At 53.0% G+C, this 27,945-nt stretch overlaps 2 protein-coding genes across 2 annotated transcripts in view; one reads left to right on the forward strand and one right to left on the reverse strand.

The window, feature by feature from the left end:
* Positions 1-5,948, reverse strand: part of NDUFA10 (NADH:ubiquinone oxidoreductase subunit A10) — a 38,640-nt gene extending 32,692 nt beyond the window's left edge. The window contains exons 1-5 of the mRNA XM_084524299.1: positions 5,760-5,948; positions 4,703-4,871; positions 3,898-4,113; positions 2,153-2,239; positions 1,284-1,405 (exon numbers count right to left, since the gene is read on the reverse strand). Of these exons, the coding sequence (XP_084380425.1) occupies positions 1,284-1,405; positions 2,153-2,239; positions 3,898-4,113; positions 4,703-4,871; positions 5,760-5,840 (675 nt within the window). The 5' untranslated portion in view covers positions 5,841-5,948. The remainder of the gene's footprint in view (positions 1-1,283; positions 1,406-2,152; positions 2,240-3,897; positions 4,114-4,702; positions 4,872-5,759) is intronic.
* Positions 5,949-8,844: 2,896 nt separating this feature from the next.
* Positions 8,845-27,831, forward strand: LOC311439050 (uncharacterized protein). Its single transcript, XM_084524300.1, has 10 exons — positions 8,845-8,905; positions 11,404-11,591; positions 20,811-20,929; positions 22,411-22,500; positions 23,082-23,160; positions 23,317-23,441; positions 23,861-24,054; positions 24,146-24,255; positions 24,405-24,546; positions 24,851-27,831. Exons 1-10 carry the CDS (start codon positions 8,865-8,867, stop codon positions 26,445-26,447), a joined length of 2,685 nt encoding a protein of 894 aa, XP_084380426.1. The 5' UTR covers positions 8,845-8,864; the 3' UTR covers positions 26,448-27,831.
* Positions 27,832-27,945: the final 114 nt, after the last annotated feature.

The following is a 27,945-nucleotide window of genomic DNA, read 5'->3' on the forward strand; positions in this document are numbered from 1 at the left end:
CTCTTCTTCTGGTTTCAGAAAAGTGCATGGGCAACCATCTACTCCCCTATCTTTCTTTGGGATTTCAGGGATTTCATACCTGCTAGCTGCACCCACTGGGGGGCTTTTCTTTTTCTAGCACCCTGCAATAACCGTGCTTGATACCAACCACAAGCACTCCATGCACCAAGAACCCAGAATTCCCCAAACTATCACCCCCAAATAGGCACTACAATGCTCAGCAGTACCACTGCCCCAAGGAAGTTCTGCTACATCAGCAATTCCTGCCAAAAGATCTCAAAAATGTCACTGATATTTTTGCTCATGGGGCAAAGAACTCAGAGGTTCCCACAATACATTAAGAAGTTTCTCATTTTGTAACTGAAGCTACTAAAACAAAGAGATCTATAGTTTTCCCATACAAGAGCATCTTGTTCATTAAAGGGTAGAGGAGCATTCCGTCAGTGCCTAAACTGCCAGAGGGCAGAAGGGGAGTCCCTTGAACAGTAGACAAGGCAATTTGGGCCACACAGATGACGAAGCAGCACAGCAGCTTTCAACTTAGAGCTCTGAAGGCGCTTCCCTTTGGCAGTGACCAGCCTCCCTCTTAACTGAGCTGGGAGCTGCTCAGGAAACAAAACGCTACTGACTTACCCCAGCACACCAACATGCACACGCCTGCTTCAAGAAGCAGGCATCACCAAGTGATCTGAGAATGTTTTTTCTAATAAATCAAAGCTGTCTTTTAATATAGCAGGCTATCCACAGTTAAATAATTCACTTGAATACAGTTTCCCACAGCCTTTCAATAAGGGATAAGGTAAACATCATTTAATCTTCATAATGCATCTGAGAAAAAACATGTGCAAATATCACAAGAGGCTGAAGACAAAACTCCAAACCAAAAACCTAGCTTAGTCTTTATACAGAAACACTCTCCAGCTTTACTGAACTACTGAAATAGTCTTTGATCAGAAATCCAGTATGCTGATACAATGAGACAAGTACTATTAAGAGAATAATATATTAAGATTTTTAAGAGCTGATCAATTTTTACAGAAGTGAATTTACACAAGTGAAATCGAGAAAAAAATTGGGTTTTCCTTTTTTTTTTTTTTTTCTTTTAGAGCAGGCATATCAGAATACCCACACAGTTATCACCAACACATAGTAGTTCTTACACCTAAGAGGACTAAAAGCTTCTGAGAAGTGGAATTCTGCAGCAGATCCCATGGGACTCAAGCACAAGGGCATGACTGCAACAGACACTAGCAAGCAATGATAGTGGCAAAGGTGAAAATTACCTCTCCTTTCTCCTGAAGCCTCTTCTGCACTTCTGGAACAGGTACATCTAAATAAATGACCAAATGAGGTGGTAGGAATTCACTGATGCCGATCTCTTTGATCTCCTTGTAGTGAGCAAGACCTGTATGAAAAGCAAAGTCAAATACAATGAAACTTAGTGGCAGTAAAACTTAACCCAAATGATAAACAAAGTAACAGCATAAAATTTTAACATCAAGTAAATAAAGAATCTGTAACTGTTTCTTCAGCGTTGTTTTTTGTTTAGTAAACACACTTTATTTACAAATACATCATATCCTGATTTGTAGCCTCCTCTTATTGTTTGATATACCAAGCTTAACAGTAGGCTTTTCCTCAAATAGGATTCAGAAAGTCTTCAGGATTAGGAAAAATAAAAATCTTCAGGAAACAGAAAGTAAACTAAGGAGCTACAAGGACTGAGATCTAAGAATCTCTAACATACCTGTTACATCAAAAGGAGAATTTATTTCTGACTTCAGCTTAGAGAAACATAGGTTTTCTCTATTGTTTAGAGACAGCCTCTCAAAATGCCAAGGAGGGAAAGCAACACTCATGTCACTACGAGTCACACAAGTAAGCAATATAAAGAATGTATGTTCTTTAACATATATGCAGAACTGAAGCCTTGAAGAAAGACTGGCAAGTAGCATGCATTGAGGTTGGTCTTCAATGCAAGGAACAGCAAAATGCCAAGTACCTCATGAACAACTACAAATATTTATAGAGGTCAATCTTCCCAGCAGGTTAATTTTTTTAATACAAAAAAATATATATAATAAAAAAACCTACCACACTTCTTGATGACATTATGGCAAAATAACTTCATTTTTGCATGCTAGTAACTTACAGCGTTTGTGGATATAGCCTTGTTTAAACATGGCATCCAAAAACACAAAGTCACTGTAGGGAGAACGCTCCAACACCACGCCTTGTCCTGCAATTCAAAGTAGATTTCAGTCATGCAAGGCTCAAGAAAGACTCTTGGAAGCAACATTCAAAATTAAAGACAGTGATCTTCTTAAAGGAAAACTTTGAGAAATTTCACTAAAATTTTAAATCAAACAAAAAAGCAGTATTTCTTTTTGTTTGTACAAACACAGTGTGTATGTATTCTAAAAATGCCTATCTAATACACAAATTCTTGTTCTGTGCCTTCACTACAGTAGCTAAGTATTATTATATTTGAACACCACAGTTACACTTGCGTTTGGCACACTTTCTAGAATTCACACCCTTTCTCCTCTTTACTACCTTTATTGATGATTTGGATGAGGCAATTGAGTGCACCCCCAGTTTGCAGAGGACACCAAGCTGGGGGGAAGTGTCGATCTGCTGGAGGGTAGGAAGGTCCTGCAGAGAGAACTGGACAGGATGGGGTCGATGGGCAGAGGCCAACGGGGTGAGGTTCAACATGGCCAAGTGCTGAGTCCTGCACTTTGGCCACAACAACCCCATGCAGCGCTACAGGCTTCGGGCAGAGCGGCTCAAAAGCTGTGCAGAAGAAAAGGACCTGGGGGTGCTGATGCTTGACTGAACATGAGCCAGCAGCGTGCCCAGGGGGTAAGAAGAAGGCCAACAGCATCCTGGCTTGTACCAGGAATAGTGCAGCCAGCAGGAGCAGGGAGGTGATCATCCCCCTGTACCCTGCTCTGGTGAGGTCACAACTCGAGTACTGTGTTCAGTTTTGGCCCCTCACTACAAGAAGGACATCAAGGCCCTGGAGCGTGTCCAGAGAAGGGCTACAAAGCTGGTAAGGGGTCTGGAACACAAGTGCTATGAGGAGTGGCTAAGAGAGCTGGGGTTGTTTAGTATGGAGAAGAGGCTCAGCAGAGACCTTATTGCTCTCTAGAACTACCTGAAAGGAAGGTGTGGGGAGCTGGGGGTCAGCCTCTTCTCACAGATAACTAGTGGGAATGGCCTCAAGTTGTGCCAGGGGACGTTCAGGTCAGAAACTAGGAGACATTTCTTCTCAGAAAGAGCAGTCAGGCATTGGAATGGGTTGCCCAAGGAGGTGGTAGAGTCACCATCCCTTGGGGTGTTTAAGGAAAGGTTGAACACGATGCTTGGGGACACAGTATAGTGGGTGATATTGGTATTAGGGTGATGGTTGGACCTGACCCTGGAGGTCTTTTCCAACCCTTATGATTTTATGATTTACATCTTTTCAGAAAACACTTTTATTAAAGCACAAGCAACAGGTAAGTCAGTGTTGAATGAGAAAAGCTTTTCACACCAGAAACATTCTGGAATTATAGCAATACCACTGTAAAACTGTATTTATGGAAATCAAAATGACTGAACAAAAAATGCCATCAGCAACAGAGTCTAGGGAGAGTTTTAAAAATGGTTGTAGAATTCACGTCTCAGTATGCTTAAGAAGGCCATTTTAATATTGTCCAAGTTACAAGTTTTATTAATTGTAATAAGTGTTCAAGGTGTTGTTCCGACACAAAATGTGCTAGGACTGTTCACCCATACTCACTCCATTTCAAAAAATGCAGACGGTAGCTGTTTTGAAGTATTTTGCTACCTCAGGGTCAGAGCTTTCACTCAAGTTAATACAAAAATGAAACATTTATTGTAAAATCTAACCTGTGGACAGCAGATGTTCCAATGCATCAGCATACTGTAACACACGGTTACCAAACAGCCAAGACTGCAGTCTGTATGAGTGTCCATCAGGGCATTTTGGGTCATTGTAAAATCTCTCAAGGTTACAGAAACCATTAAACTTCTCATCCAGCAATGTTCCGTCTCCTGTGATTCTGTTTAGATAATGGATATCTGCTTCTGGGAAGTATTTCATTCCTGACAAAAAAGAAGAAACCCCAAACAGAACACCAAAGTAAGTTTTGTTTGTTTACAGTAAGTATCTCCTAGTCAGTTCATTTAAGTACCTATGTCTGCTTTAATCAATACTTGAAGACAGCTCAAAATCCTCTGGCCAACCACCTCAGAGAAGGGGGACAAAACCTATTTATTAGGTTTTATTATTGTTCCATCTCCACGATGAGAGGTGAGCTATCAGTTTCAGCAGAACTTTTTTTTTTTGCTACCAGTCCTCTACTCAACTTGAAGCTCTGAGTCCACACACACACAGAAAACACCACCTACAAACCTCGTAATGTGCTCAGTGACCTAGGAGCTCAGGTGAGCAAAATGACCTCATTAGAACTAAAATCTCATTCACAGCAAACAATACCTATTCACCCCACAGACATAACAAGCGCTCTGTCCTCATCTTGAAACTCACCAACATTTATTCTGCCTTTATCTAGACACCTGTTACATTAACTGCAACATTACCTAATAATTTCCTAGTCAATAGTTGCATTGTTACACTATGACAATTACACTATTACATTATACTAAATATTACAAAGAAAATAAGATGTACCTAATTTTTCTGCTAGCTTTTGTGCGAGCTTGCCCTTCCCAGAACATAAGCTGCCCTCCACTGTGAAGATTTTGCTATATTCAGTGAGCTTTTTACAAGTTCTGTCTCCCAACATGTAAGCCAGCCAGCCATACTGCAAATTCCGCATAGGGCTGACATGAATTCTTGCCTGAAAGAAAACACAGCAACAAAATTAACAGATTATGTCACTCTTAGCCAAACGAGGTGTGCTGAAAGAGCAGATTTTTCAGACCTGCGCAGGCAGAAAGGTAGGTACACACATCTAACACAAGGAGTTCTCATACAGCACAGTGAGCACTGCTGCTCAGCAGCTGAAGCAGTATGTAGGCTGGAAAGCTATTCACAAAATGCAATACTGATAAGCCAGAAAACATGAAACAAATCCCAGTGTGTTTAAAGCTTGAAGCAGGGGAGCTCTGCCAACACTGGTCTGAATTGGTGAAGCTTCCTTGACTTACTGAAGGCCACGGTCACTTGATGTGCCCTACATTAAGTGAGATCCTATAGCAGGTTTTTGTTTGCATTTTTATTCATTTTTGGGTAGCGATTAGCATTAGACCTTCTCCCAGCCTCTCAGGGGAGAAACAGCTTCAGCACTGCACAAGACAGCTCCCGAAGGCAGAGGTGCACAGAAACACGCACCTGGTCCATGAGCTGCCTGCAGCACGCTGCCAAACACCAAGCCACCCGCAGACCTCTGCGAGAGCTGCACAACCCTCCCTTGGGGCACAGCAACTACACAAAGCTTTTAATTTCACCCGGGACCTCCCCACTCCCACCCCTGCCGTGCTGAAGGTCACCGTGTCACACCGCAGCCACATCTCCTCCGCCACATCCCCACGTCCCTGCATCACCTCCACCCGCACCCCGGGCACAGCGGCTGCCCCTGCCCTATGCGCCGTGCACGCCCTATGCATGCCCTAGGTGCCCTAGGTGTGCCCGTCCCGGCTCTAGCAGCCTCGGGGCAGCCGGAGCCGAAGGGACACCGCAAGGCGAGCCCGCTGCAGCCGCGGACCCTCGCCCCAGCCCCGCTCACCGCCGGCAGCACGGAGCTCCGCAGGCGGCCATGGAGGGCGGCGGTGGCCGCCGGGCCCAGGCGGACCCGCCACAAGGACATGGCGGCGCCGAGCAGCCGCGGGGCGCCACGAAATGGCGTCACGGCGGGGAGGGAGGGAGGGAGGCGGCAGAAGCCAACCTCCGCCTCAGCTCCTCCCCGGGGCTTTAAAAGCCCGGTTTTAAAGCTGAAGGGACGGTGTCAAGTGGGGTTGGATGCCGGGATGGGTTTCTTAATGGAGAGGGAGCGCAGGCATCGGAAGGGGGTGCACGGGGAGGTGGTGGCGTCCCCGTCGCTGAAGTGTTTAAGGGAGGTGTGGATGTGGCACTGAGGGGCATGGCTTGGTGGTGGGACTTGGTCCACGGCTGGGACAGGGGCTGCGGGAGGAGGCAGGACACCTAAAGCAGGAGAAGACCCACCCTGGACCCATCCTGGCCCCATCCTGGAGCTCAGTGCTCCAGGAAAGCCACCCTGATGCTCACAGAGCAGGCAGAACGCCGCTGCTGCTCTTGGAGGTTTTGCTGATCCTTGCCACAAGATGGGGCTGGGCAATGCTGAAGGAAAGCAGCTTTCCCTCCAACAGCCACCTTGGCTTGTCTCCCTACCGCTGCGATGTGCTGGGCATCGTCTGGGTTGGGTTTGTTTTGTGTCATATACTTGTGAACAGTAACATCCGATAACCTGCTGTACTTTGAGAAGCATCCAGAGCAAATCTGCTTTGCAAATAAAAAGGTCAGGCAGCCCAGCCATGGGGACCTTCAGAGGTGGTAAAGAAAAATAAAACTGCACAGAAAGCGCTGAATAAATGGAAAACTGGTTTTCAAACACTCGGGTCTTGGCTGAGCTTTGAGATCTTGGAAAGACCTCGATGAAACAAATGTGGGGGAAATAAGAAGGATCAAAGAAATGGGAGAGAGGAAGAGGGACTGCTGTGCCCCACACCAGGCATCCCCTGTTGTCCAGCCCTGGTAGGCTCGTGGCCCGAGTCCATCCCCTCACTTTGTCTGGGTCTCTGCACCCCATCACTGTTCAGTCTTCATCACTGTCTCCCACTCCAGCTCCCCACCCAGCCTCTTCTTGACTCCCTACCTCTGTCCCAGCCCCACAAACCCATGCTGTGACCCAGCAATGGCACCAGTCACCCTGACACAGCCTGATGGTGACCCACAGCACCCAAAGCACTTCAGAAGAGAGGGATGTGAGGGGAATGGCTGCCAGTCCCTGTAATTACCAGTGGGCATTAATGGCCCTGACCAACTTCACTTAGGACCTCTACCCCCTGCTTGTGGCGTTTTGGGTTCTGTTTAAGCTCAGTTCCAGGCAGGCAGGCTCAGTCTTTGGTTTTATCTTTGTGTCTCTCTCTGTCCCTCTCTAAACTTACTGCACACGGATGGACCTTGGACTTACATCGTAGGTAGACTTGTCCCCAGTCCAGTCTCCCAGATGGACCTTGGACCTATGCTGCCACCTTGTCTCTCGTCCAGCTTCCATCTGCTGCTCCTGGGCTCCACCAGGCTGAACCTTACTCCTCAGCTCACCTTGTCCAGGGCTATCAGTGGAGGCTGCCTGTGCCACCAGTGCTACCTCACTTGCACGCTGTGGGACTGTGCTCTAGCAGGGACAGCACCTGCAACTCCTGCCTCATCCTACCCCCGCAGGACAGCCCCAATGTCATGCTCTCCTCACTCTCAGGTAGCAGGGATACCCTGGCACTAAATGGCCAAAAATCATTGCTCCAATGAAAGCTGGTTACAGACTTTTGTCCCTCCCAGCCACCCTGCACTCCTCTGTCCACGTGTGGGAGCAGGGGAGCTGTTCCACAGCATCTGCAGGTGAAATTCCACTCAACTGGTGCTGGGAACTCTGCCATTCATCACCAGTGTCCTAACCGGAGTGTGAGTGGTAAGGTGGCTGTGTTTGGTGATGCCAGGAGTTACTCATCCTGGGGAGGATGGCAGGAGGCTGTGAAGGGTTCAAAGGTGTCTTACAGGACTGAGCAATAAAGTACCAGGTGCCACTGAGTGTGTGTGACTGTAAAAGTGATGCCAGCATGGAAAAAGAGTAAAGAGAAAATGCTCTGAGCTGGGCCTTACACTCAGGAGCAGCATCCTGACCCTGAAAATTTCAGCTCAGCAAAGAACAAAAAAGAAAAACTTGAGGAAAGGTGGAGAGAACAAAATTAAGGAGGCAGTGGAACAGGAAAAGGTTCGGGGAAAGACAAACAAGGACAAACCTGCTGGAAGCCAGGCTTTAAAACCAGATCAGAGGACATGATGGTTGGGCAGCATGACTAATTAGCAAAGGGCGTTAAATGTCTGTATGGACTCGAGGGGTGTGTGGAAGAGCATTACTGGGCAGAAAAAGTGTCTGGCTGAGAAGTCCCCTGGGCAGAACGGAGTTGGGAAAGTTGTCAGGGGAAGTATCAAATTTGCTTGCCCCACTCCTAGCACTGCTGGGGCTGCTACTTTTGGAAAAAAATAAATAAAAGATGGTAATAAACCAAACTGTGGTTAGATGTGATGTCTCTGTGTTTGTTTTCAGTCTCTCCTCTCTGCCTCTGTCTTCCCCGCTTTCACAGCAGCGGCTGAAGGTGGCTCTTGGGTGGAAGCAGGAGAGCTTTGGGCAGCGCTGACACACGGACACGCAAAGGGAGAGGCAGCAGGCTGGCTGCTCCTGGAGGGGGACAGCCGGGGATCGGGCTCAGGGTGATGGGGAGGGTTTTCTTGTGAAGCCCTGGAGTGTGCAGGTACACTCGTGGGGCTGGGAAACTGGGCAGCTTCACCCCATCTGGTGGGACATCAGGGGATCCGCAGCGACACGAGCCTGGGGCGCAGCGTCCTGCAGGCGCTGCAGGAGGAGGAGAAGAGCACGAAAACAGCTCTCAAGCGGTCGACTTTTTTTTTTTTTTTCTTTTTTGTGGGGAGAAAAAAAAAAATAAAAAATAAAAAAGGTTGTGTGTTTGGGTTCCCGACTGCCGGCGCTCCCCGTGCCGGGGCGGGGAAGGGGCCGGGGCCGTGCCGGGGCCGCCCCACAGCCCTGCGGCTTAAACCCCTCCTCCGGCCGGTGCTCGGCGCTGCCGGCGGGACGATGTACGCCGGGAGGAAGAGGAAGAAGCCGGTGCCCAAGAGGTGGGGACGTGGGGGGCTCGGGCAGGTGCCCCCGGAGGGGCTGGGGGCTGGGGAGGGGGCGCGAGGCTGCTCCGGGGTGAGCCCGGGGGAGATGGGGCTGGGGCCGGGGCTAGGCTTTGTTCTGATGAGGGTCTCTTTGCTGTTTGCTCGGTGCTTTTGGCTGATTTTTTTAAAGGATTAGATTTGGAGGCGGTGTATCAGCTGGAGGAACCTTGGCTGACGTTGCTGTCCCCCGGTACTTGGCTGGTTGCAGAAGTGCGAAGCTTCCTGCTGGGTTCCCTGATCAAAGGGCAGACGGGGGAAAAAATACGGAGCGGCAGCGCTGCAGCCTTTGCCCCACTCCGAGCCGTATCACCAGGCTGTGTCCCACGAACAGGACAGGTGCTCAGACCTCTTCAAAGTGCCTTTTCTCGCTGGTTGAGCAGGCACTGGGCTGTACCTGTGTGTGCCAGGGCTCGGCGTGCTGTGCTCAGGTTGCAGCACTCCCGGGGCTCTGACAGCAGAGAGGAAGCGTGGGCAGAGCCAGTCTTAAGGGCAGGGAGTCTGAACAGGTTGGTAGGATGCAGGGATACATCCAGACCAGGTTCCGCTGTTCCTGTGGTCAGGGGAAGCATGGTTTGCTGCAGTGCTCACCTGTGGCTAATGGTGTGGTTGTGCTCATGTCCGTGCCTTTCCCTAGCTAAGCGTGCCCAATGGGGTCTGGCAGTGTTCTGTTGGCTTGCACGGAGCCCACGAGCTGCATGGCAGAGTGAACAAACCTGTCTCCGAAGAGCACTCAGAGGCTTTTTCACTCTGGCACCCATAAGGATGGAGCTCCCTGGTGCAGCATGTGCCTGTGTAAGCAGGCTGCCGAAAGAGCAGCCCAGCAACCCCATAGCCTCCCTGCTATTCCCTCCAGTGCTTCGGTGCTGTCTGTGCCACCCCACGTGTCCCCGAGCGCTGCCAGCACTGCCGGGCTGCCCAAAAGACCCTGCTATGCCTTTGTGTTTTGCCCCTTCCCACAAAGGCAGCGCTACTTGCCCATCTCCCTTTTCTTCCCCTTTCTGGCTACTTGTGAGCTGTATTTGGGTACTGAGTGTGCAGAGCTCTTTTCCTTAAAGGACGCCTGAAGAAACTCAGATTTAATTCACTTCTGATTTTATTTTTTTCCTCCTCGACTCTCTCTGATTAAAAACAATATTATTTTTTCCTCCCTGATGAGTGACTGTGGTTTCAAAAGTGCTTGTTAAGCCAGTGGCTAATGGAGTACACAAAAGCACTAGTGCCAATGTGTTTTGTATGGCTTGTATGGACAAGTTTGGTGATGAGTTGCACCTAATCTCTCTGAGAAGAAGGGTATATCTCTCCTGATGCTTATCTTACAAAGCAGCATGATTGCGCTTTTCTGGAGAAATGCTGCAATTTTCTGTCCGCGCTTAGAAGAGCCATCGGTAGCTCTCCACAATAAAAATTCAACAGGCACCTCGCTGTATTTCATTTAATACTCATTTCCTCTCTTGTCACACATGTGAGCAGCCCTGCCAGATGGGATTTGAGAGCAGTATTAGAGGGGAGAGCTTAAATTGCTCCTAAATACTGGCAGATCCTGTTACCCGAAGCTGCTTTATGAAGCAAGGATGCCTGCGGAGAGAGTTTGTGGTTACACAAATTACATCAAAACAATATGGGTTGCATGTTAGGGGATGCAATTTAACCAAGTACAGGGTAGGGTGAGGGTTCCCTGTGAAGTCTAAAGTGCTTTTCTTCAATCTAAAAAATTCAAATCAGCATTAAAAAGCAAAAGACACAAGGTGACATCCCAGACTCATTAGTCATCAACAAACCTCTTACTGTTGTGGCTGGGGCTTCAGCTCTAGTGTGTGCACTAAGTGCAGCTGGTGGAGATGGGTCTCCAAGCCAGCTGCTGGCAGACAGGAGCTGTTCTTGCAGGCTCAGCATTGCTCCTGGAGCCTACGTTAGGCATCGGATGTTGCTTTAGGTGGAAAATGCCCATCTGAAAGGGTCAGAAATTAGAAGATTGGAAGAAAATAAATAAAATAAAAAACAAAACAAAACAAAATCAGCATGTTTTTTTAAAAAAGAGCCTGTTCCCTAAGTGCTGTGCCCTAAGCTGCCCTGCGTAGGATCTCGTCATCCAAGTGCTGCCATTGATTTTCACGCGTGCTTCTCTTTGTATCATCAGTCAATGAGTGAAGCAGTGGGTTCAGGCTGCAAGCACTCTCTCTGACTTCCAAGTAAGGAAAAGAGGTCTGGTTGTGAAGCCTCCTTATCTGTTTAAGATGATAAATGTGATTGTGGGAGCAGAATTTAGAGGAAACTAGCTGAGAAAAATTGAAATAAAAATCTCTCTGGACCTTCCCACTTCCCGTTCTTGCCGCAAGGCCTTACAGAGGTCACCTCATGTTTTACCGTCGTGGCTGCAGTAACACCAACCCTGGGCTTGGGGAGAGCCCGCCAGACAAGCTGCGTTTACTTAAAGTCTGCTTTCCCTTTTCCAGCCCCAAACCACCACCTCCCGAGGGTGTGAAGTCCAACCCCTCCAAGCGGCACCGAGACCGGCTCAACCAGGAGCTGAACAAGCTGACCGGCTTGCTGCCCTTCCCCGAAGATGTGTGCACCAGGCTTGATAAACTCTCCATCCTCCGACTGGTGGTGGGGTACCTGAAAGTGAAGAGCTACCTGACAGGCGAGTATCTTGCATAGGTGTTGAGCAGGGCGAAAAAGCTCCTGGGCTCGGTCCCTGCTGTGCTTCTGTCGTCCCATCCTGAAGTGGAGTTTGCTTTGGGGTGGAAGGTGGCATCTCCTGAAGATAGGAGGATTATTAGTCATAATATCAGACCCTTGTATGCTAGTGTGTCAGGGTTACATCTTTAGCTGTGGTACTGGCAGGAAAATGTCCTGGAAAACAGGGGAGGAAAGTGTCACATCTCCAGAAACGTGGAGGGGCTGGCGGAGGTTGCAGGGAGGTGCTCTGGCCATGGTACATCTATCCCTCAGACCATCCTTTGCTGCCATGACAAGGGTTTTGTGTCTCCTCTGGAAGGAATCCCCTTCACTTTTGGATGCTGCACATCCAGACCTAATCCTCTTTGGTCAGTTATAGGTCTCTGAAAAGAAACCTCCTTGGAAAGTGAGACCATTTAGCAGGGCTGCTCTGTTTGTCACCCCAATGCCCTGCGGATGGCAGCTTAAGCAAAGCTGATCCTAAGGCACTTGTTCAGTTTGGCATCTCATTAGCTCATTTCTCTCCCCTTTCTTCCTTGGGATCTTGGTGGTTTGCTGTTCCTTGCCTCCCTGGCACAGCTGGGCTCAGCTGCGGTGGATCTGTTAGGTCTGTAATGAGCTTTTCTCTCAGACTGAGCATGATGCCTCATACCCAGAGACCCCAATCCAATTTTTGCTGGGTTAAGCCGATAGGCCTGGAAAGCCAATCTCCTTGCATTTGCCCCTCTGAAGCCCAGCTGCTTGCCAGCCACTGTGGAGACCCTGGTAAAATGCCAAAACCAGACTAGAAAAGCGACTGAGGCTGGACACTGCTGCTTCTTTGCTTTTGCTCTTGGCACCAGCGTCTTTTTGGTATATTTCTCCCCCATGTGTGTAGCTCCCTACCTCCTGCTTGCAAGCTCCCCCAGCAGCAGTAGCCCTCCAGATGTGTAGTATGAGATGTGTTTTGGATGCTGTTGGGCTCCTCAAAGGCCATGCTGGACTGAGAACAAGCCTCGCCAAATGTCTCTTCCTCTTGCCTGCTTTTTGCAGGGCAAATCTGGGGAACGGGATTCAATCTGTGCCCATCTGGCTGGGTAGGTCCTTGCTGACATGCGACCTAATGCCACAATGGCAAGGTGCGATGGTGTTGGTAGCTCTGGGATGCTTCAGGTCCTTCTGTCCAAGACAGTGCTGGCACAACGTTGCTTGGCTGCCCTTCAAGGCAAGGCACCAGTTAGCTCTCCTTACTGGTGTGGCAGGGCTCTGCGGCATCCAGGTGATGCAGCAGGCAGGAGGTGAGGGAGCTGTGCAGGCTCTGCGCTCCCGTGAGCCACCATCACCGCCTGCCCCTGCCCCTGGCAGGGCACAGACCGCAGGCTGCGGTGCAAATAAAGCCTGAGGGGCTGCCAGGGATCGCTTTCATAACCTGGTTACAAGAGGAATTGCTCAAATGTCCTGCAGCTGGGGGAGGAATGACCTCATGTGTGCACAACGTGGAGCAGGGACAGGGCACATGGGGCAGGGACAGGCATGTGTTTTGTCTCCAGAGCCTTCTGCTCCACAGGATGGGTGATGGACCCTGGTCGTGCTGCCTGTGGGGAGGTGAAGGCAAAGAGCATGGAGGGCAGAAAACCACCAGCATCGCGCTGCACTTAACAGCTCTTCTTGTGTCATCTTTCCTCCAGAACGAATAAGCCCGGCTCCCTTAGCTCTTGACCCATGCCAGGTCCGTGACCTGTTCCTCAGCCCCCCAGCTGGGGGTGCCTGCCCCAAACACTGCTCCAGTAGGGGTGCACATTCCCAGAGCAAGAGCTGCGCTGGAAAAGCCATCCTTGTGTGGATTCACATCCAGCTGGAGACTCGTCCTCGTCTTGGAGACCCCTTCTGCCAGGCCAATTACTCCCATTAGGTCACTGTGCCTTTGATTTCTTCCCCCCCTGCCTTGCCTTGCCCACGTCTGCCTTGAAATTCATCTTGTTTGACTTCAGATCATTCCAACGATTCATCGAGGTCAACTTCTGTTCTGGCCCTGCCTGCTGAAGCCGTGTCATTGAGAGTTATGGCAGCCTGACCCATTGCATCGGGCGTTTTGGGGGATGACAGCAAACTCCCTTGTGTTGCACTCTGTGGTTTATTTTGCTGCTGGATGCTTTCCACTTTGTGCAAGCTCCCCCCTGCAGCAGCAGGAGAGCATGGTGTCACCTGGCAAGCATCCCTGTCACTTGCTGGCCCCTTTGCTTCAGCAGCCAGAGCCCCTCGCCTCGTCTCCAGGCTTTAATTGGTGCCACACTGACCGGGAGCCCCTCTTTCCAAGCACTTCTAGTCCCGGCACTTGCTCTTTCTCCTAGGCAAAGGGTTAACATCGAATGTGCAGAGCCTAAGTATGGGGTTATTTACCAGTTTGGCAGGGCGGCGGGTGACCCTGAACACATGCCCCCACGGGCTGTGTCACAGGTTAAAAGTAAAAACCCCAGGCACTGCTGGAGGTGCTTCTCGCAAGGAATGCGATACCTGCCAGGAAATCTGTCGGGGCTGAGCCCCCTGGCTTGGCTTCGTGTCTTTGGAGCAGGCATTCAGGGCTCCGGGGGCAGGAGGCAGACCTGTTTGCAGGTGTGCAAGAGGAATTTAGCTGATGCCTGTGTCTCTCTGCTGGAGTTCCCTCCTCGCTTTGTCAAATCTCACATGCAGCCTCCTCCTTTGTCTCCTCATTCATGAGTGCAATAAATGGGTGTCTAGAAAATGGGGTCCTGCGCTGCCCAAGATCCCAGCCCTTGGGTGCTTCAGAGCTTCTCAGCATGGCTTCTTGTTGCTGCTGGGGGCTTTCTTAATCCTTTTATTCTCAGTTCAAGTGTTTGGAGGCAGACTGGTAAGAGACAAGAGGTGGATGATGCTTCCTCTGAACAATCCTCTGGTCCTACCTGCATGTGTGCACCGGCTCTGCTTCCTCCTGCTACCCTGATACAGCTTTTTCAGGTTTGGAAACTTGCTCAGGAAGACCCTGCAGAGGTGACAGGCCTTCGGCTGATTTCTGCATGGTGGGGTGGAAGGATTCACGTACCTCTCAGACGGAGGGGCTAGGCTGTCCTGCAGAGCATGCGACACCTGCTTGATTTACCAGGCAAGTTTTCCTGGAGTTTGGCCTCCGTGTGGAAGAAGTGACCACTTTCTGGCGATCCCACTGGTTGTATCTCAGACCAAGCACGGCTCTCACATTGAGGGAACAAGCCCAGGTCCTGCTCTGCGTGCTGAACTTAGAGCTGGGTTTGCTGCGCAGATCTGTGTGTCTACTGTAAATGTTTACACTGTGACTTTTGTCAGGTTGCTTCATCTGGTGGACAAAGCAAAACAGATTTGTGGTAGGTGCACGTTAAAGGCTCAGTGACCCGGAGGTGAGTATTGCTGCACGCTGGAGCACGTCTAGACAGGGTGCTTAGCCTTGGCTGGGGTACCCCGTCCTGCTGGTGCTTGCCCTTTGCTACCAACAAACTCAAAACAGAAAAGGAATCAAGAGCAAAACTCTCTGGGAAACTGTCTCCCAAAGCTCTGGCATCCCCATGGCTTTCTTCTTCTCACCCGGTGCCAAACTTGCATGTTCCTGCTCAGATGTCCCTGCATCGCTCCTGTGTAACATTGCTTTTAGCTCATCAGCAGCTTCCTCAGGGCATGAGGAAGAGGAGGCTGCTGCACGCAGTGAGGGGAGCAGCCCAGGTGAGCACGTCAGGGCAGTCCTGCCTGCTCGCACCTGGGGAAGGGTGACAGCTATCGTGACTTCTGCCTGGGATCCCAGCTGATTAAAGCAGGCAGCAGGATTGCAGCTGGAAGCTCACAGGGATTTCATTTTCAAAAGTTGAAAGAGGGTTTTTTTTGTTTGTTTGTTTTTTTGTGTGTGATTTGATCTTGGTTCTGGATCATGGGGCTGTTTGGAAAACAGAAGAAGCTATTGCAGGATAATGACTCACGGGATTGTCTTTTAAATCTGCTCTGCTTTCAAGTGTTCTCCTCCTTCCGCCTGTGCTCTAATGACAAACCAGAAAAAAATTGTAGCTTGCTGGAAATGACAAGCTTCAGGCATCGAGAGGAAAGCTCTCAAAGCTCCATGTGTCTGTGGGCTCATCTCCAAGGAGAAGCATGATGGCTGCACAAAACCAACCATCTCAGGCTTGGTGTATGGAAGACGTGTGTCCTGAGCCTTGGAGAGGGCAGGTTTGGTCTCAAGAAGTGTGGTGCCAACACTGCTCTGCAGCTGGGAGCTGCTCTCTGGAGCTGCGATGCCAGAGCAGACCTGCAGGCCAGTTTTTCTTTAATTTCTTCCTATAGCTGACCCGTTCTGGCTCCTTACCAGCCTGTTAAACCATCAAAAGGAAAAGTCACTTAGAGGTCTTACCAATTCTGTAAAAGATAGATGAACGTCTCTGCCAGACCTTGCACTTTGGCAAGTTGTTGGTGGTGGACAGTGGTTGACACTTGGACCAGTGTCTAGCAGTCTCCTGGATAAATCTGGGGAGAGTTTGCTGATCCCCATCTTCTCGAGAGTGCGTGCCCAGGGAGAAAAGCTTGGCTCTGCCTCTGCAGTGCTGCTGGATGCTCTGGGCTCTCCCTGGTGTGATGAGAGCTCTGCTTGCTGTGAGCAGAGAGACCTTCTCAAAAGCTTGGATGGATTCGTTTAGTGCCGAGCGGCTTGGAAAACCTCCAGAGAGCTGGAGATCTGTGCTGGGGTTCATTTCCTAGGGTTCACGTAACAGAAGAAGCAGATGCTGAGGGCTGCAGGCAAACATCTGGGGGTGGCTGCTGATGTGGCAAAGAGCTGGCTGTGCCAAGGGGGGGGAGCAGCAAGAAATTGGGGCTGACACCAATGGTGTCAGGTCATGGGCTGTGGGGAGCAGTCAGCGCTGCAGCTGGCACTGGTTGATGTGTGTGCAGTTATTTGTACACTGCGCCCACCTCGTGGTTGAAACATAATTAAGATGAACTTAGGGGAAGTCTTGAAGTCCATTTGGGTTGGGAAAGACCTCTAAGATGGTGCAGTTAGGAGAGCTGGATGCAAATTCCCTGTTTGTGCTGGGGACTGACCCTGCTTGGCCTAGGAGATCTCAGGAGGTCCCTTCCAACCTCTGCTGTCATCTGGCTCCATGACCCTCTGCTGTGGGGCATCACCAGGTCATCCCACTGCAGTCGGCATTAACTCAGCTTTTCTGTTCACCTCCTCATTGCTTGTTATTCCCATAGCCCGTCACTGCAGGGGCCTGGACCTGAAATAACCAATGCAATAATAGAAATCAAGTTTGGGGTTTAAACCCCTCCCTGGGCAAAACCCTGAAGGATCGTGCAGGAGCGTTTGCAGCAGCGGATTGGAGAGACTGATGTGGGTTCTGGGGCTGCCAGCGCTCCCCTGGGCATTTCTCTGCTCCCTGGAAGAAGGCTGGGTGACTTCTTGCCATGGGTTTGTGATCTGTGGGTTTCACGTTTGCCTGCGGAAGGCTGTTTTACTTGGATGGCGTGAGCCTGATCTGCTTGGCACTGTGCCCTCGTTAAACAGCCGAGGCAAAGGTCGGTGCTAATTTGATGGGGTTTGGGATCGGGTCCAAGAGGAACACAATTGCGCGCGGTGTGGTGTTACTGGAAGAGCTGGGAGCTCCTGGCTTCATGCTGCCAAGCATCTCTGGAGCCTGTTCAAAGAGAAACATTCGCTACAGGTGAAGTCTGTCATCTCCCGCTGGTGCAACTCAGCCCTGAGAGCAGAACTGACCCCAGGAGCTTCTGCTGATAACTTTTTCTTTCCCATTGACGAACTGTGCCAGAGGCAAGGGACGTTGTTGGCTTCCATGGCTGAACTGCGGTGTTTGTTTTCACAAATGTGATGAGCTAAAGGTGAAGGGATTAGATTGCTTCGCTCCTATTTCCTTTTCTCATGCTTGAGGTCTTCCTCCGCACCGCAGGGCTTAGGAGCCTCCTTTCGAGGGCAAGGATCACCAACCCAGCAGGTTCGCAGGGACCAGGAGCTTCTTTCCCTGCTGTTCTTGCCAGATCCATTAATGCTCAAAACATTATTGATCCTGGCTGACATCTCAGCTGGTGCTTTGACTGAAAAGCTTCTGGTCTTTGGGGATCACATTAGCAGCAGGAAGCCTCCTCCAGCACTACAGCTGGCTGGCTAACATGTGGGTTCAGGACTGAACTGGGTTTCTTCCACTCTTCTTAGACAAGACACACCAGTAGCCTCTGTCCCAGAGCTTTGAGAACATGGGTGATCAACAAATGGCTTCAGCAAGGATTTATCCAGTAGCTGCAGATCAGTTGTGCGCCGTGCTATTTTATTTTTTTTTTATCTTGTATTAATTAGCAAAGATTTTCTTGGAGACCAATACTATGAAATTCACAGGGCTGCTGAGATTTGCTGGTTTAAGCCTTTAAAAGCTTACTTTATGTTCAATTTTTTTTCTTGGTGGGCATGCACAGGGCATAGGCTGAGAGGAGACAAACTCCCCTGAGCTTTGGAAAAAGAGTTCCCAAGGCACTGTCTAATGAAGGAAAGGAGGAAAAAGCACTAAAGTTGTCAGTGGTGGCTTCTGTGCTCCTGGCTGCAGGAGTTGTGGCCTTGGGAGGGTGTGCAAGGGAAAGAAGTACAGCAAAGAACTTAAAATGTTGTTTTAAATGGTTTTCAGGCAGTCCTGGGGTTTGTTTTAACCCCCTTAACAGCGGGCTCTTCTCCAGCAGGGACGTCTCTGTCACCTTCAGCCAGCAGGAGAAAGGGGGGCTCCGAGCCACCAGCATGCATCAGCAGCGTGCAGGGCCAGCAGCCAGCACGCCTCGGGGGAAGGCTGCCTTTGGTGGGGCCGAAATCCCACAAGCTGTTTCTGGTGAGGGCAGATGGATGCGCTGGTGGAGTCCCCCAGAAGATAACGTGGCTCAAGAAGGTGTTTCAGGAGCACTCCCTCCCTCTGATAGGGTTACCTGTGTTGCAAACGGGCTGGTTTTGCTGCTCTTTGATTAAAAGGATTATTTTTTTCCATGCCAAGGCAAAAAGCAGCTGGGAATAGCCTCCACCCCCCTGGTTGGTATGTGGGCCTGGAGTCCTCTACCTGGATGCACTCAGGCGTCTCTTGGGACTGCTCTCAGCCCTCGTGGTTCTTGGCAGTGGGGGCATGGATAAGTTCAGAAATTGGTTTGGAGAGGGGAGAGCCACAGGGATGCTTTGCTCCAGGTGCTAGGGGAAAGCACCAGTCATGACACGGCTGAAGCTGGGTGGCTGCTTCCCATACAGGAGGTTTCCAGACCACTGTGGTTCCTGAGAGCAGCCCCAGCCCTGTGTGTCTGCTGGCTTTGTGCTCCACTGGCCACCCACAGCGGGGCAGCAAAGTCCCCTGCGGCACCAAGGCCTGACCACAGGTGTTAAAATGATGGAAATAAGGAGAGCCAACGCCACATGCTGCTGGATTACTCTGGTGGCAGAGCCCCATTCGTGCCCTAGCGTGAATTAATTTTGCTGGAAACAACAAAATGCACAAGTGGGCGTTGGATGTTGCAAGCCCACCGCTGTGCTGCTCTCCCTGCTGACACTGCTGGTGCATGGGGGGAGAAAGCTGGGGACCACGTGCATCTTCTCAAAGTGCTCGCTGTCCTTTTGGAGCTCTGTTTTGGAAGAACTTGGTTTCCTTTTGAATTTCCCTGCCAGCCTTCCCCAGCTCAGTGCTTCAGAGAGGAGTCAGCCCTTCAAAAGAGTTTAAAAAAAAAAAGGCTTGATGCTTCACGCCGAAACTATTCCACTCCATCATGTGCAAATTGGAGCCATACCCATACTACAGATGGGCTTCAGATATTTTTCCTTGTAGATCACTTGGCAGTCATGAGAGGAGGCTTTTTGCTTGGTATGATTTTTGTCCTGATTTGTAGGGGTGTTGATTTTTTGAAAGCCTTTGCAAAATGGGGTTTTGGACCCCCACAGCCTGGTTAGGGCTTCTGCTTCATCGCTGCCTTGCACCTGCCTCTCAAAGCTCCCATGGACGTGCCTTTTTGAGGGCAAGCAGAGCATCACCTGGCTTCAAACCTTGTCTTTCCCAGCCCTTCCCAGAAGGCTCACGTCCCCTGGCCTGGCTGATCAACCTCTCGCTAATTTGGGAAGCACCCGCACAGGACAGCTGCCCCCGGTGGAAACAAAAACGTGAGCACAGGGAAAGGCAAATTTATGGCATGGGCTAAAGCAACCCACAGAGGAGCTGCTGGGGATGGGAAGGCACTTGCTACAGGAGCAAACATGAGCTGGGCTCCCCTCAAGGGACTGGGGGCTCAGGATGGGGATGGCAGAAGACATGGGAGCTGCCTGAGCACCTCCGAGCATCACCCCATGGTCTGGCTGTGTCAGCGGTGGAGACCAAGGCTGGCTCTGCTTCACGGCCTCAGAGCATCCTCTCCCCTTCCTAATTAAGCCTGCGTGACTGCAACGGGCGGTGCGTCTCCTCTGTGTCTCCTTGTGCAAGACGTCCAGCTAATTATCCTTAACCTGGTTTCCGAGAGCCTGTGTGGGTGGCTCGTGGCTGTCACTCAGGCTCCCTGTGTGCATGGATCTGGGCAATGCTTTGACCTCAGACTTTTTTTGTACGAGGGAGAGACCACAGAGCCCGCTCCGAGGCCTTATGCATGCTTGTGTTTGAGTCTGCAAAATAAAAGCTGCCTGTGGTTGGAAGCGGAGTTCGGGCTCGTGCTGCCAAGTGTTTTTTTGGGGAGCCTCCCCAGCAGAGGAGGTGCCGCGCTGGGGATGTCGCCAGGCCCCCGTGCTGTTCCTGGAACAACCCGTTCTGTGCCTGTCCCGCCGGGCGTGAGGCCCCGTGAGCAGGGCAGGAGGTTTCACATCAGCTGCACCCACGGGTGTTGCCTCGAAGGCACGGAGCGAGGAAGCGTGAGGCAGCACCTGAATCAGCACGGGGAGGTCACGGCACCGAGTCCTGGGGCTGCCTGGGAGGCTTCCCAGGGATGGGACTGGGCAGGGAAGAGGATATCCTAGAGGAGGTGTTGGGCGAGCGTAAAGGGGCTCTGCTCCAGCCGCCCCCGGTCCCATCTCCTCCCTCTGAGCTGGCTGCATGTGCACCAAGAAGCCCGGTGCAGCCGTGCAGCAGCAGCATTGGGGAGGAGGAAGAGGAGGAGGAGGAGGGAGAAGCTCCCTGTTTGCCCCTTCTGCACTGATTTCTTGCCGTCTTGCTTGCAGCCGCAGGTACGGGTGGTGGTGACTGCGTGCGGGATCAGCCCCGAGGCCCAGGAGGGAACAGACGGACACATCTGCAGGTCAACAGGGAGCTGTTTCCAGAGGGGAACCTGCTGCTCCAGGTATGCTGCCCAAACCAGGCTCTGTGGGGTTTTCTCTCGGCTCCTGCTGTCTGCTAGGCACGATGGCTCATCCCAAAAGTGTCGTGCTGCATCCTCAAAGGGACACGGCTCAGAGCTGTGACCTTCTGGCAAAGGCACTGGGTGCTGCCTGCAAGCAAGGAGCTGATTCACCTGGCCAGAATGCTGCTAGCCTGGGCTGCCAATCGTGCGTGTAAGCCAGAAGGAAGAAGCGAGACAGAGAGGCTCCGAGGAAAGGCTGGCAGCTGAGTAAATATCGAGGCGTTTCAGCTGGAAACGTGCTGCTCCTTGTGGATGCAGGGCAAGTCTGTGGGAGAGCTTTGATCTTTGCGTGGCTTTGTTCCTGACATCGCGTGTCTGCTTTTTGTGCCTCGAGTCCTCTTCTCCCTTCTTCCAGCCCTCCGGAGGAAAGCAGCAGATGCTTTGCTCTTCTTGAAGACCTGCCTTTGTCTTACACGAACGCCCCCCGTTACAGGCAGGCTGATGGGGGAGCTCCCGGGAGCGGAGCCCCCACAGGGGCTCTTGGCAAGGTGGTGGCTCCTGGGAGCTCTGTGGGACTTTGGCGATGAGACTTGGGCCACACGAAGTCTCCCGGGTGGGCTCTGCTCCCAAGAACAGGCTCAGCCTGGTGGAATAACACAATAGGCAGAAGGGAGCCAGCAATTGCCCCAGTCCCACAATGGGGCCTCTCCCAAGTGCTCTCCAGGGGGCTGAGCCATGGCGTTGGCAGCTCTGGGTGTTTGAAGGCATCTGGAGAGCATTTGGGGTGTTAATGTGACTGAAATCCTGCAGCTGAGCTGCCCAAATTTTTCCCCAAGAACATTGTAATCAGGCACTGTCCTTCGCGGAAAGCTCTGACTTGGGGCCCTGGGGGGGCTGCAGCACACAGGGGAGGGACCGGTCCCCCTGCAAGGTGCACGTGTACAGCACCAGGCAACGTGCTCAAACCAATGGCAACTAAAATAATCCAGGCTACAAGGAAGCCCGTGAGCTGGTAGAGTTGGGCTAGGCAACTGGGTCAGGAGGGAAAATAAAGCTGGTGCTGCTTGGAAGAAAGAAACGGAGTCCTGAGCTTTTAATGGTTCAGCTACTAAATGAAAGCAGACCCTTGGAAGTTATTTGGAGAGCGGAGGGTGCACCCGAGATGCAGATGGGCTCCTCCTGGAGTCACCAGGCTGTGTGCAGCCCTTCTTCCCTGCCTGTAAGTCAACACAACAATGGCTCTACAGAAACAGCCAGGCTGCCTTCGATCACTGCTGATGCTAACAGTGAGCACCCCACGCCAACTAACTGAGGGCAAAAGCCTCGCCTGGTCACGAGGTGCTTTCCTTTTAGTGTGTTCCCTGCAGTAGGAGGTGTCTTCCCATCCCTGGGTGCTTCAGAAGCACCTGACGGTGGTCCACCCATCCAGCAGCTGGACTGAAGCTAGGGAGGGTAACTCCGGGCTCAATTTATGCTTTCAGGCACTCAATGGATTTGTCATCACTGTGACCGGAGATGGCTACATCTTCTACGTCTCCCCTACCGTGCAGAACTACCTGGGCTTCCACCAGGTGGGTGCTGTTTGTTCCTGGGAGCTGTGGGGGCCTGGGGAGGAGGTGCTGACAGCCAGCACCCAGGCTTCGCTCTCCCAGCGCACTCTGGTCACTTCTGATGTGTGTTTTCAAGTGAGTCATGTTCTTCTGGGGGCTGTGAAAGCCAGCAAACACACTTGCGACTTTAGTGGTAACAGATGCACGCTGAGCAATAGCAGCTCTTTGTCCCTTCCTCCTTGTGAGCGGGGTGGGAGCTTTCCCCCCTGTGGTTTAAACCAATAAATCCAGCTGCCGGGCTGCCTGCCTTCAGTGGAGTCATGGTGCTGTGCGGTGTCAGCGCCCTGACGTGCTGTGGGTTACGTGGGGTGCCGAGGGAAAGCAGGGCTCTACCCACATCCACCCCATTACCTCCAATTCGCTCTCCACACCACGTTCAAAACCCTTTTTTTCTTCCCGTTTCTTTACTCTCAATCTCCGTATTTTTACTACCCACAAAGGAAAGCCTGTGCTGTGTCCTTCTCCAGATATCCCCCCTAGACAGGGCAGGGCTTGTTCCCTGCTAGGTGCCCCAAGCTCTCCTCCCCGTTATGTCGTTCCAGTCAGATCTCATCTACCAGAGCATCTTCGAGCTGATCCACACGGACGACAGAGCCGCCTTCCGCTGCCAGCTGCACCAGGGTGAGTGCTCCAGCTGCCTGCCCCAGGGAGCCCCCAGAGGCTGCCCCCGGCCCCAAACCCCACATCAGGCCACTGGAGACCACCAGGCACGTGGCTTCCCTGAGCCCCACAGCATCCCTGCATCCCTGCAGCTTCGTTTTCCCCGTGTTTCCTCAGCCATTCCCGATGGATGCAGCGCCGCGGGCAGCCCCCAGCACCGCCGCCCTGAGCGCCTCTGCTTCGTGGAGAGGAGCTTCACCTGCCGCCTCCGCTGCCTGCTGGACAACTCCTCGGGGTTTCTGGTAATGCCAGGGCAGCCCCGGTGTCACCTCCAGGGGAAGTGGCTCTGAGCCTGGCCGAGTGGGATGGGATGGGATGGGATGGGATGGGATGGGATGGGATGGGATGGGATGGGATGGGATGGGATGGGATGGAGTGGAGCCCACCTGGTGCACTGCTCCTCCACTCACACCATTACAGTGGGACCCAGCAGGGGTCAGGATGTTCATCCTGGAGATATCTCCCTGTTATCTGGGCGGTCAGATATCCCTGATAACTGATGTCCCACCTGCAGCAGCAGTTGGTAGCAGGTCCCATGCCCAGCGAACGCGTTTGGTGCACGCAGGCAGCCACGCACCCCGTTCAGGTGTGATTTGGGGCAGTCTGGCACAGCCAGTTCCCATTTCCTCACCGTTTGCCCTGTTTTCTAATCCCCTGCAAGGCCTTGAATTTCCGCGGGCGCTTGAAACTCCTCCTGGGGCAGCAGAAGAGGGCATCCCTGGTGCCTCCCCCGCTCGCCCTCTTTGCCATCGCGACTCCCCTCCAGCCGCTCTCCATCCTGGAGCTTCGGACCAAGACGCTGATGTTCCAGACGAAGCACAAGCTGGACTTCACCCCCACGGCCTGCGATTCCCGGTATGGCATCTCCCACCTCTGCCATGGCAAAACCTGGCCTCCGTCCGACCCCGGTGCCACGGGGTGCCTGTGCCGTGTGCTCTGCCCGCAGGGGGAAGGTCATCCTGGGCTACACGGAGACGGAGCTGTGTCGGAGGGGGTCCGGGTACCAGTTTGTGCACGCCGCTGACATGATGCACTGCGCGGAGAAACACGTGAGAAGTGAGTGCCAAGGGGAGCAGCATCGCGTGCTGGCTGTGTCCTGTGCCTTCTGCCTCGGCAGCGTGGGTGCAAGGGGATGCTCGGCGTGGTGCAGCATGCGTGATGTCCCTGACCGCCCCCATGCCACCTCTGTTTCCTCCCTGCCCCAGTGATGAAGACAGGGGAGAGCGGGCTGACGGTCTTCAGGCTGCTGACCAAGAAGGGCACCTGGGTGTGGGTCCAGGCCAACGCCCGGCTGGTGTACAAAGGGGGTCAGCCCGACTTCATCATCGCCCGGCAGCGAGCCCTCTCGTGAGTATGGCTGGGTTCCCAGCCGCCCTGGGCACGGGAGGAGATGGGGCTGCAGCAGGGGGCAGGAGTCAAACAGCTCCAGGGAGGCTGTCACAGCCTCGTGTCTGCCAGGGGAGAGCTGTGGGCACGCAGCCCTTCCCTGAGCTGTGCCAGAGCTGCCTCTGGGCTCTCCAGAGCCCCTGTGCTCTGCCAGCAGTGATGTAGCCAGCCCAGGGCAGGTCTGCGAGCTCAGATCTTGCTGTTCGGATGCTGGCCTGGAGAAGGTACTCATGCTGTTCCCGTCTCTCTTTCCTCCGCCCTGAAGAAATGAAGAAGGGGAGGAACATCTGCGGAAGCGGAACCTGCAGCTGCCTTTTAGCTTTGCCACGGGGGAAGCAGTCCTGTATGGGAACAACCTCCCTGATTTCCTGGACTCCTTCCAGGCGAAGGAGGAGTTTCAGACCAAGACAGAGCCCCGCGTGGAGCAGCACGCGGTAGATCCCAACTCCATTCTCGGGGCCATGATGAAGCAGGATGCGTCCATATACATCTCCCACACCGATGATGCGCCTCAGTTCTCCCTGCCAGATCTCGACGCTGAGCCTGATGGACCAAGTCGGGCTGAGAAAGCCAGCGATGCCAAGGAGGACAGCGACTCCCTCCTGGTTGTTATTGAAACCCTCTTTGAGAAGAGCAAGGTGGATGGAAACATCTGCCAGACCCTCCAGAGCCTCAACGTGGACAACGTGGAGCTGCAGCAGTGGGAGGACACCCTGCTGAGCCTGGGTGCAGAGGAGTCACCGTCCCAGGACTTTGGTGAGAGCGTGGGCAGTGAGGTGAGCTCCTACGTGGAGCAGATGCTCTCTGGGGAGGGTGCTGGGAGGAGCACGGACTTTTCATGCTCCAGTGCATCATCCTGCAGCGAGCAAGGCAGCTCTGCAGCTCACTTCCAGCACTGCTGGGCAACGAACTTGGCAGCTCCGCTGGCATTTCAAGACCCTCCGCAGCCCCCGGCAGCTGGTGCACAAGGCCAAGGTGCACTTCAGCTGGCAAGCCCAGGAAAAGTGTTTCAGGCAGGACTTAGCACCTCCGTTCCCACAGACAGCGCTCTTCCTAAAGGTCAGAGCCAGTCCACGTGTGCACTGATGGCCTCGAGCTGCCCACCTCCCTTGGACTCAGGTGCATTGGTGACTCGGTGGCACGACATCCCAGTCTGGACTAACCCTGCCCTCGCTTTGGGTCAGAGCGTGTCCCTGGGAGGCTGCCCCTCGGACACTTGGGTGGCTGCAGCTCCGAAACAGCTGGAAACGGCAGGAGCACCCCTGGAGTCACAAGCTGCAATGGCCAGCAGCACCCAGAGCTCCCCAGGAGATGGGCTGTGGTTGCTGCCCCCCGCACAGGGTGTGTGTGAGCACCTCCAGGGTGAGGACACCGCCTTCGCAGCACCGCCAGGAGCCAGCCAGCTGCCGGCGGGTGGTGGCTTCCCCAAACAGCCCCCGGGGATGCTGCCCGCACAGCTCGGTGCTTCCTGGGGCAGGGAGCAGGCAGTACTCGGTGAGGATGTGTGGTCCCAGCACCAGGGACTCGTGCTGGGGACCAGCCCGGGTGCTGGCAGCCATCAGATGGACCGTGCCGTGCCGCGTCACTGCGGGTACGGGAACAGCGCCGGGCTCTTCAGACACGAGGGTGCTTTTCTCAAGGATGCCACTAAAACATCCATGTCCCAGCCTGTGTCCTGCCACCCTGGGGCACCAGCAGGATCGGGTGTGAGGTGCTCAGCATCTCTTCCCGTGGAGTTGGGTGTGACAGCAGCCTCCTGCCAGCCAGGCACCAGCTTCCCCCCAGCCTCCTCAGCGGGCATGCGGCCGCGCTGTGCGTGCCACGTCCAGCTGAAGGTGCGGTGCGAGGGCTGTGGGACCTGAGGGGCACCCCGTGGCACGTCTCGGTGGCCATGGGGTGAGGCACAGCCTTGTCTGGGGGCGGCTGTAGCTGTCTGCCCGCCCTGCAGCACGCACAGAGACTGAGCCCCCTGGCTTCCAGGCTCCTGCGTGCGCAAAGCGCCCAGAAACGCTTCAAACCACAGGGGTGGCTCCAAGCAGCAAACATTTCTTCTGGTTTTAATGTTTTCCTGGCCCCACCACCCCCAGCCAGCTCTGTAAAACGGGATTGGAAAAGCCCCTTTTGAAGCCTCATGGTGAGCTAGGAGCCACAGTTTGGGAACATTGTTTTGGAGCAGCCACCAGCAGCCAGGCACGCCCACGAGCGGTGCTCCATGCCTCCTGCCCAGCACTCTGACCTCCCGTGTCTGAAATGAGGTGCCCTCACAGAGCTCTCAGGCAGGCACAGAGGAAGGCTTTGGTGGCTTTTGCATCAGCAGTCTTTCAGGAAAATGCAGTCCTGTCACAGCAGGGAGGTTTGTCAGGCTCTTGGGGTCCAAAGAAGGACCTCTTCATCCCTGGGGCAGGGTTCTGGGAGGTGGATTTGACCTCTAGCAGGGGCTGGGACCTTCCCTGGGAAATAGTTCCTATTGCTGACCCTGGGTTTGTCACTGCTGTCCAGTGCCGTCAGACAGAGGGACAGTGGAGCACTGCTGTGGCTTTGCCAGAGCAGTGTGGAGAAGGCAGCAAGGAGGGGAGCGACTGCCTTCTGCCTCTCCACTGTGGACCAGCTTCGTGGCCTTAAACCTGTTCTGGAGACTGGCACAACCACTCTGTTAAATGCCCTTGTTTGTTTGTTTGTTTGTTTGTTTTAAGCCCAAGGCATGAATCTTTTCCTCCTGCCTGCCACGGGGCAAATTCTCCTGGGTTTGTCAGGCAAAGCCCCCAGCAGAACAGGCTCAACCAGAGCACCGAGTCTGAGACCAGGCAGGGCCAGCTGGGCTGGTTGCAGAGGTCGACGTGGTTGGGGACCTCCAGATCACCCCGAGCTGCACCCCTGCCCCTCAGCCTCTTACACCAGTGCTCAGCACGTGCTGCACCCATCCCCAGCAGCCTGGAGGAGCACCCAGGGCTGAGCAAGGAGCCGAGCTGCCATGACACAGAGCCTTACGCATCAACTGGCCCCAAAACCTTGCTGCTGGGGGCTGACGCAGACCCCCTGCTGCTCTGTTACTCGTGTCTTAATTCTTTACGAGTTCTGTGTGTGCATCCACGATCTGTTTTCCTGGTGGTGTCTCATTTTCCACTCTGTGATCTCTTTGTATGCCACTTGCCGACGGATGATGTCGGGGGGAGGGCGAAGCAAAGATGTACGGAAACTCCCCCGCTGCATTTTGTTGTGTATTAAAAGTCAATTTGCTTTGTAGCAGCCTGATGGTTTGTTTGACCTGGAACAGTGTCTCCCCATTTCCCTCTTGACTGAGCAAGCACTTGAAAAAGCCTGCTGCCGGCCTGGCTGCGGGTCGCCTTTCTCTGGGCTTTG

The sequence above is a fragment of the Aythya ferina genome (assembly GCF_964211825.1).
Source record: "Aythya ferina genome assembly, chromosome: 6".
Classification (NCBI taxonomy): Eukaryota; Metazoa; Chordata; class Aves; order Anseriformes; family Anatidae; genus Aythya; species Aythya ferina.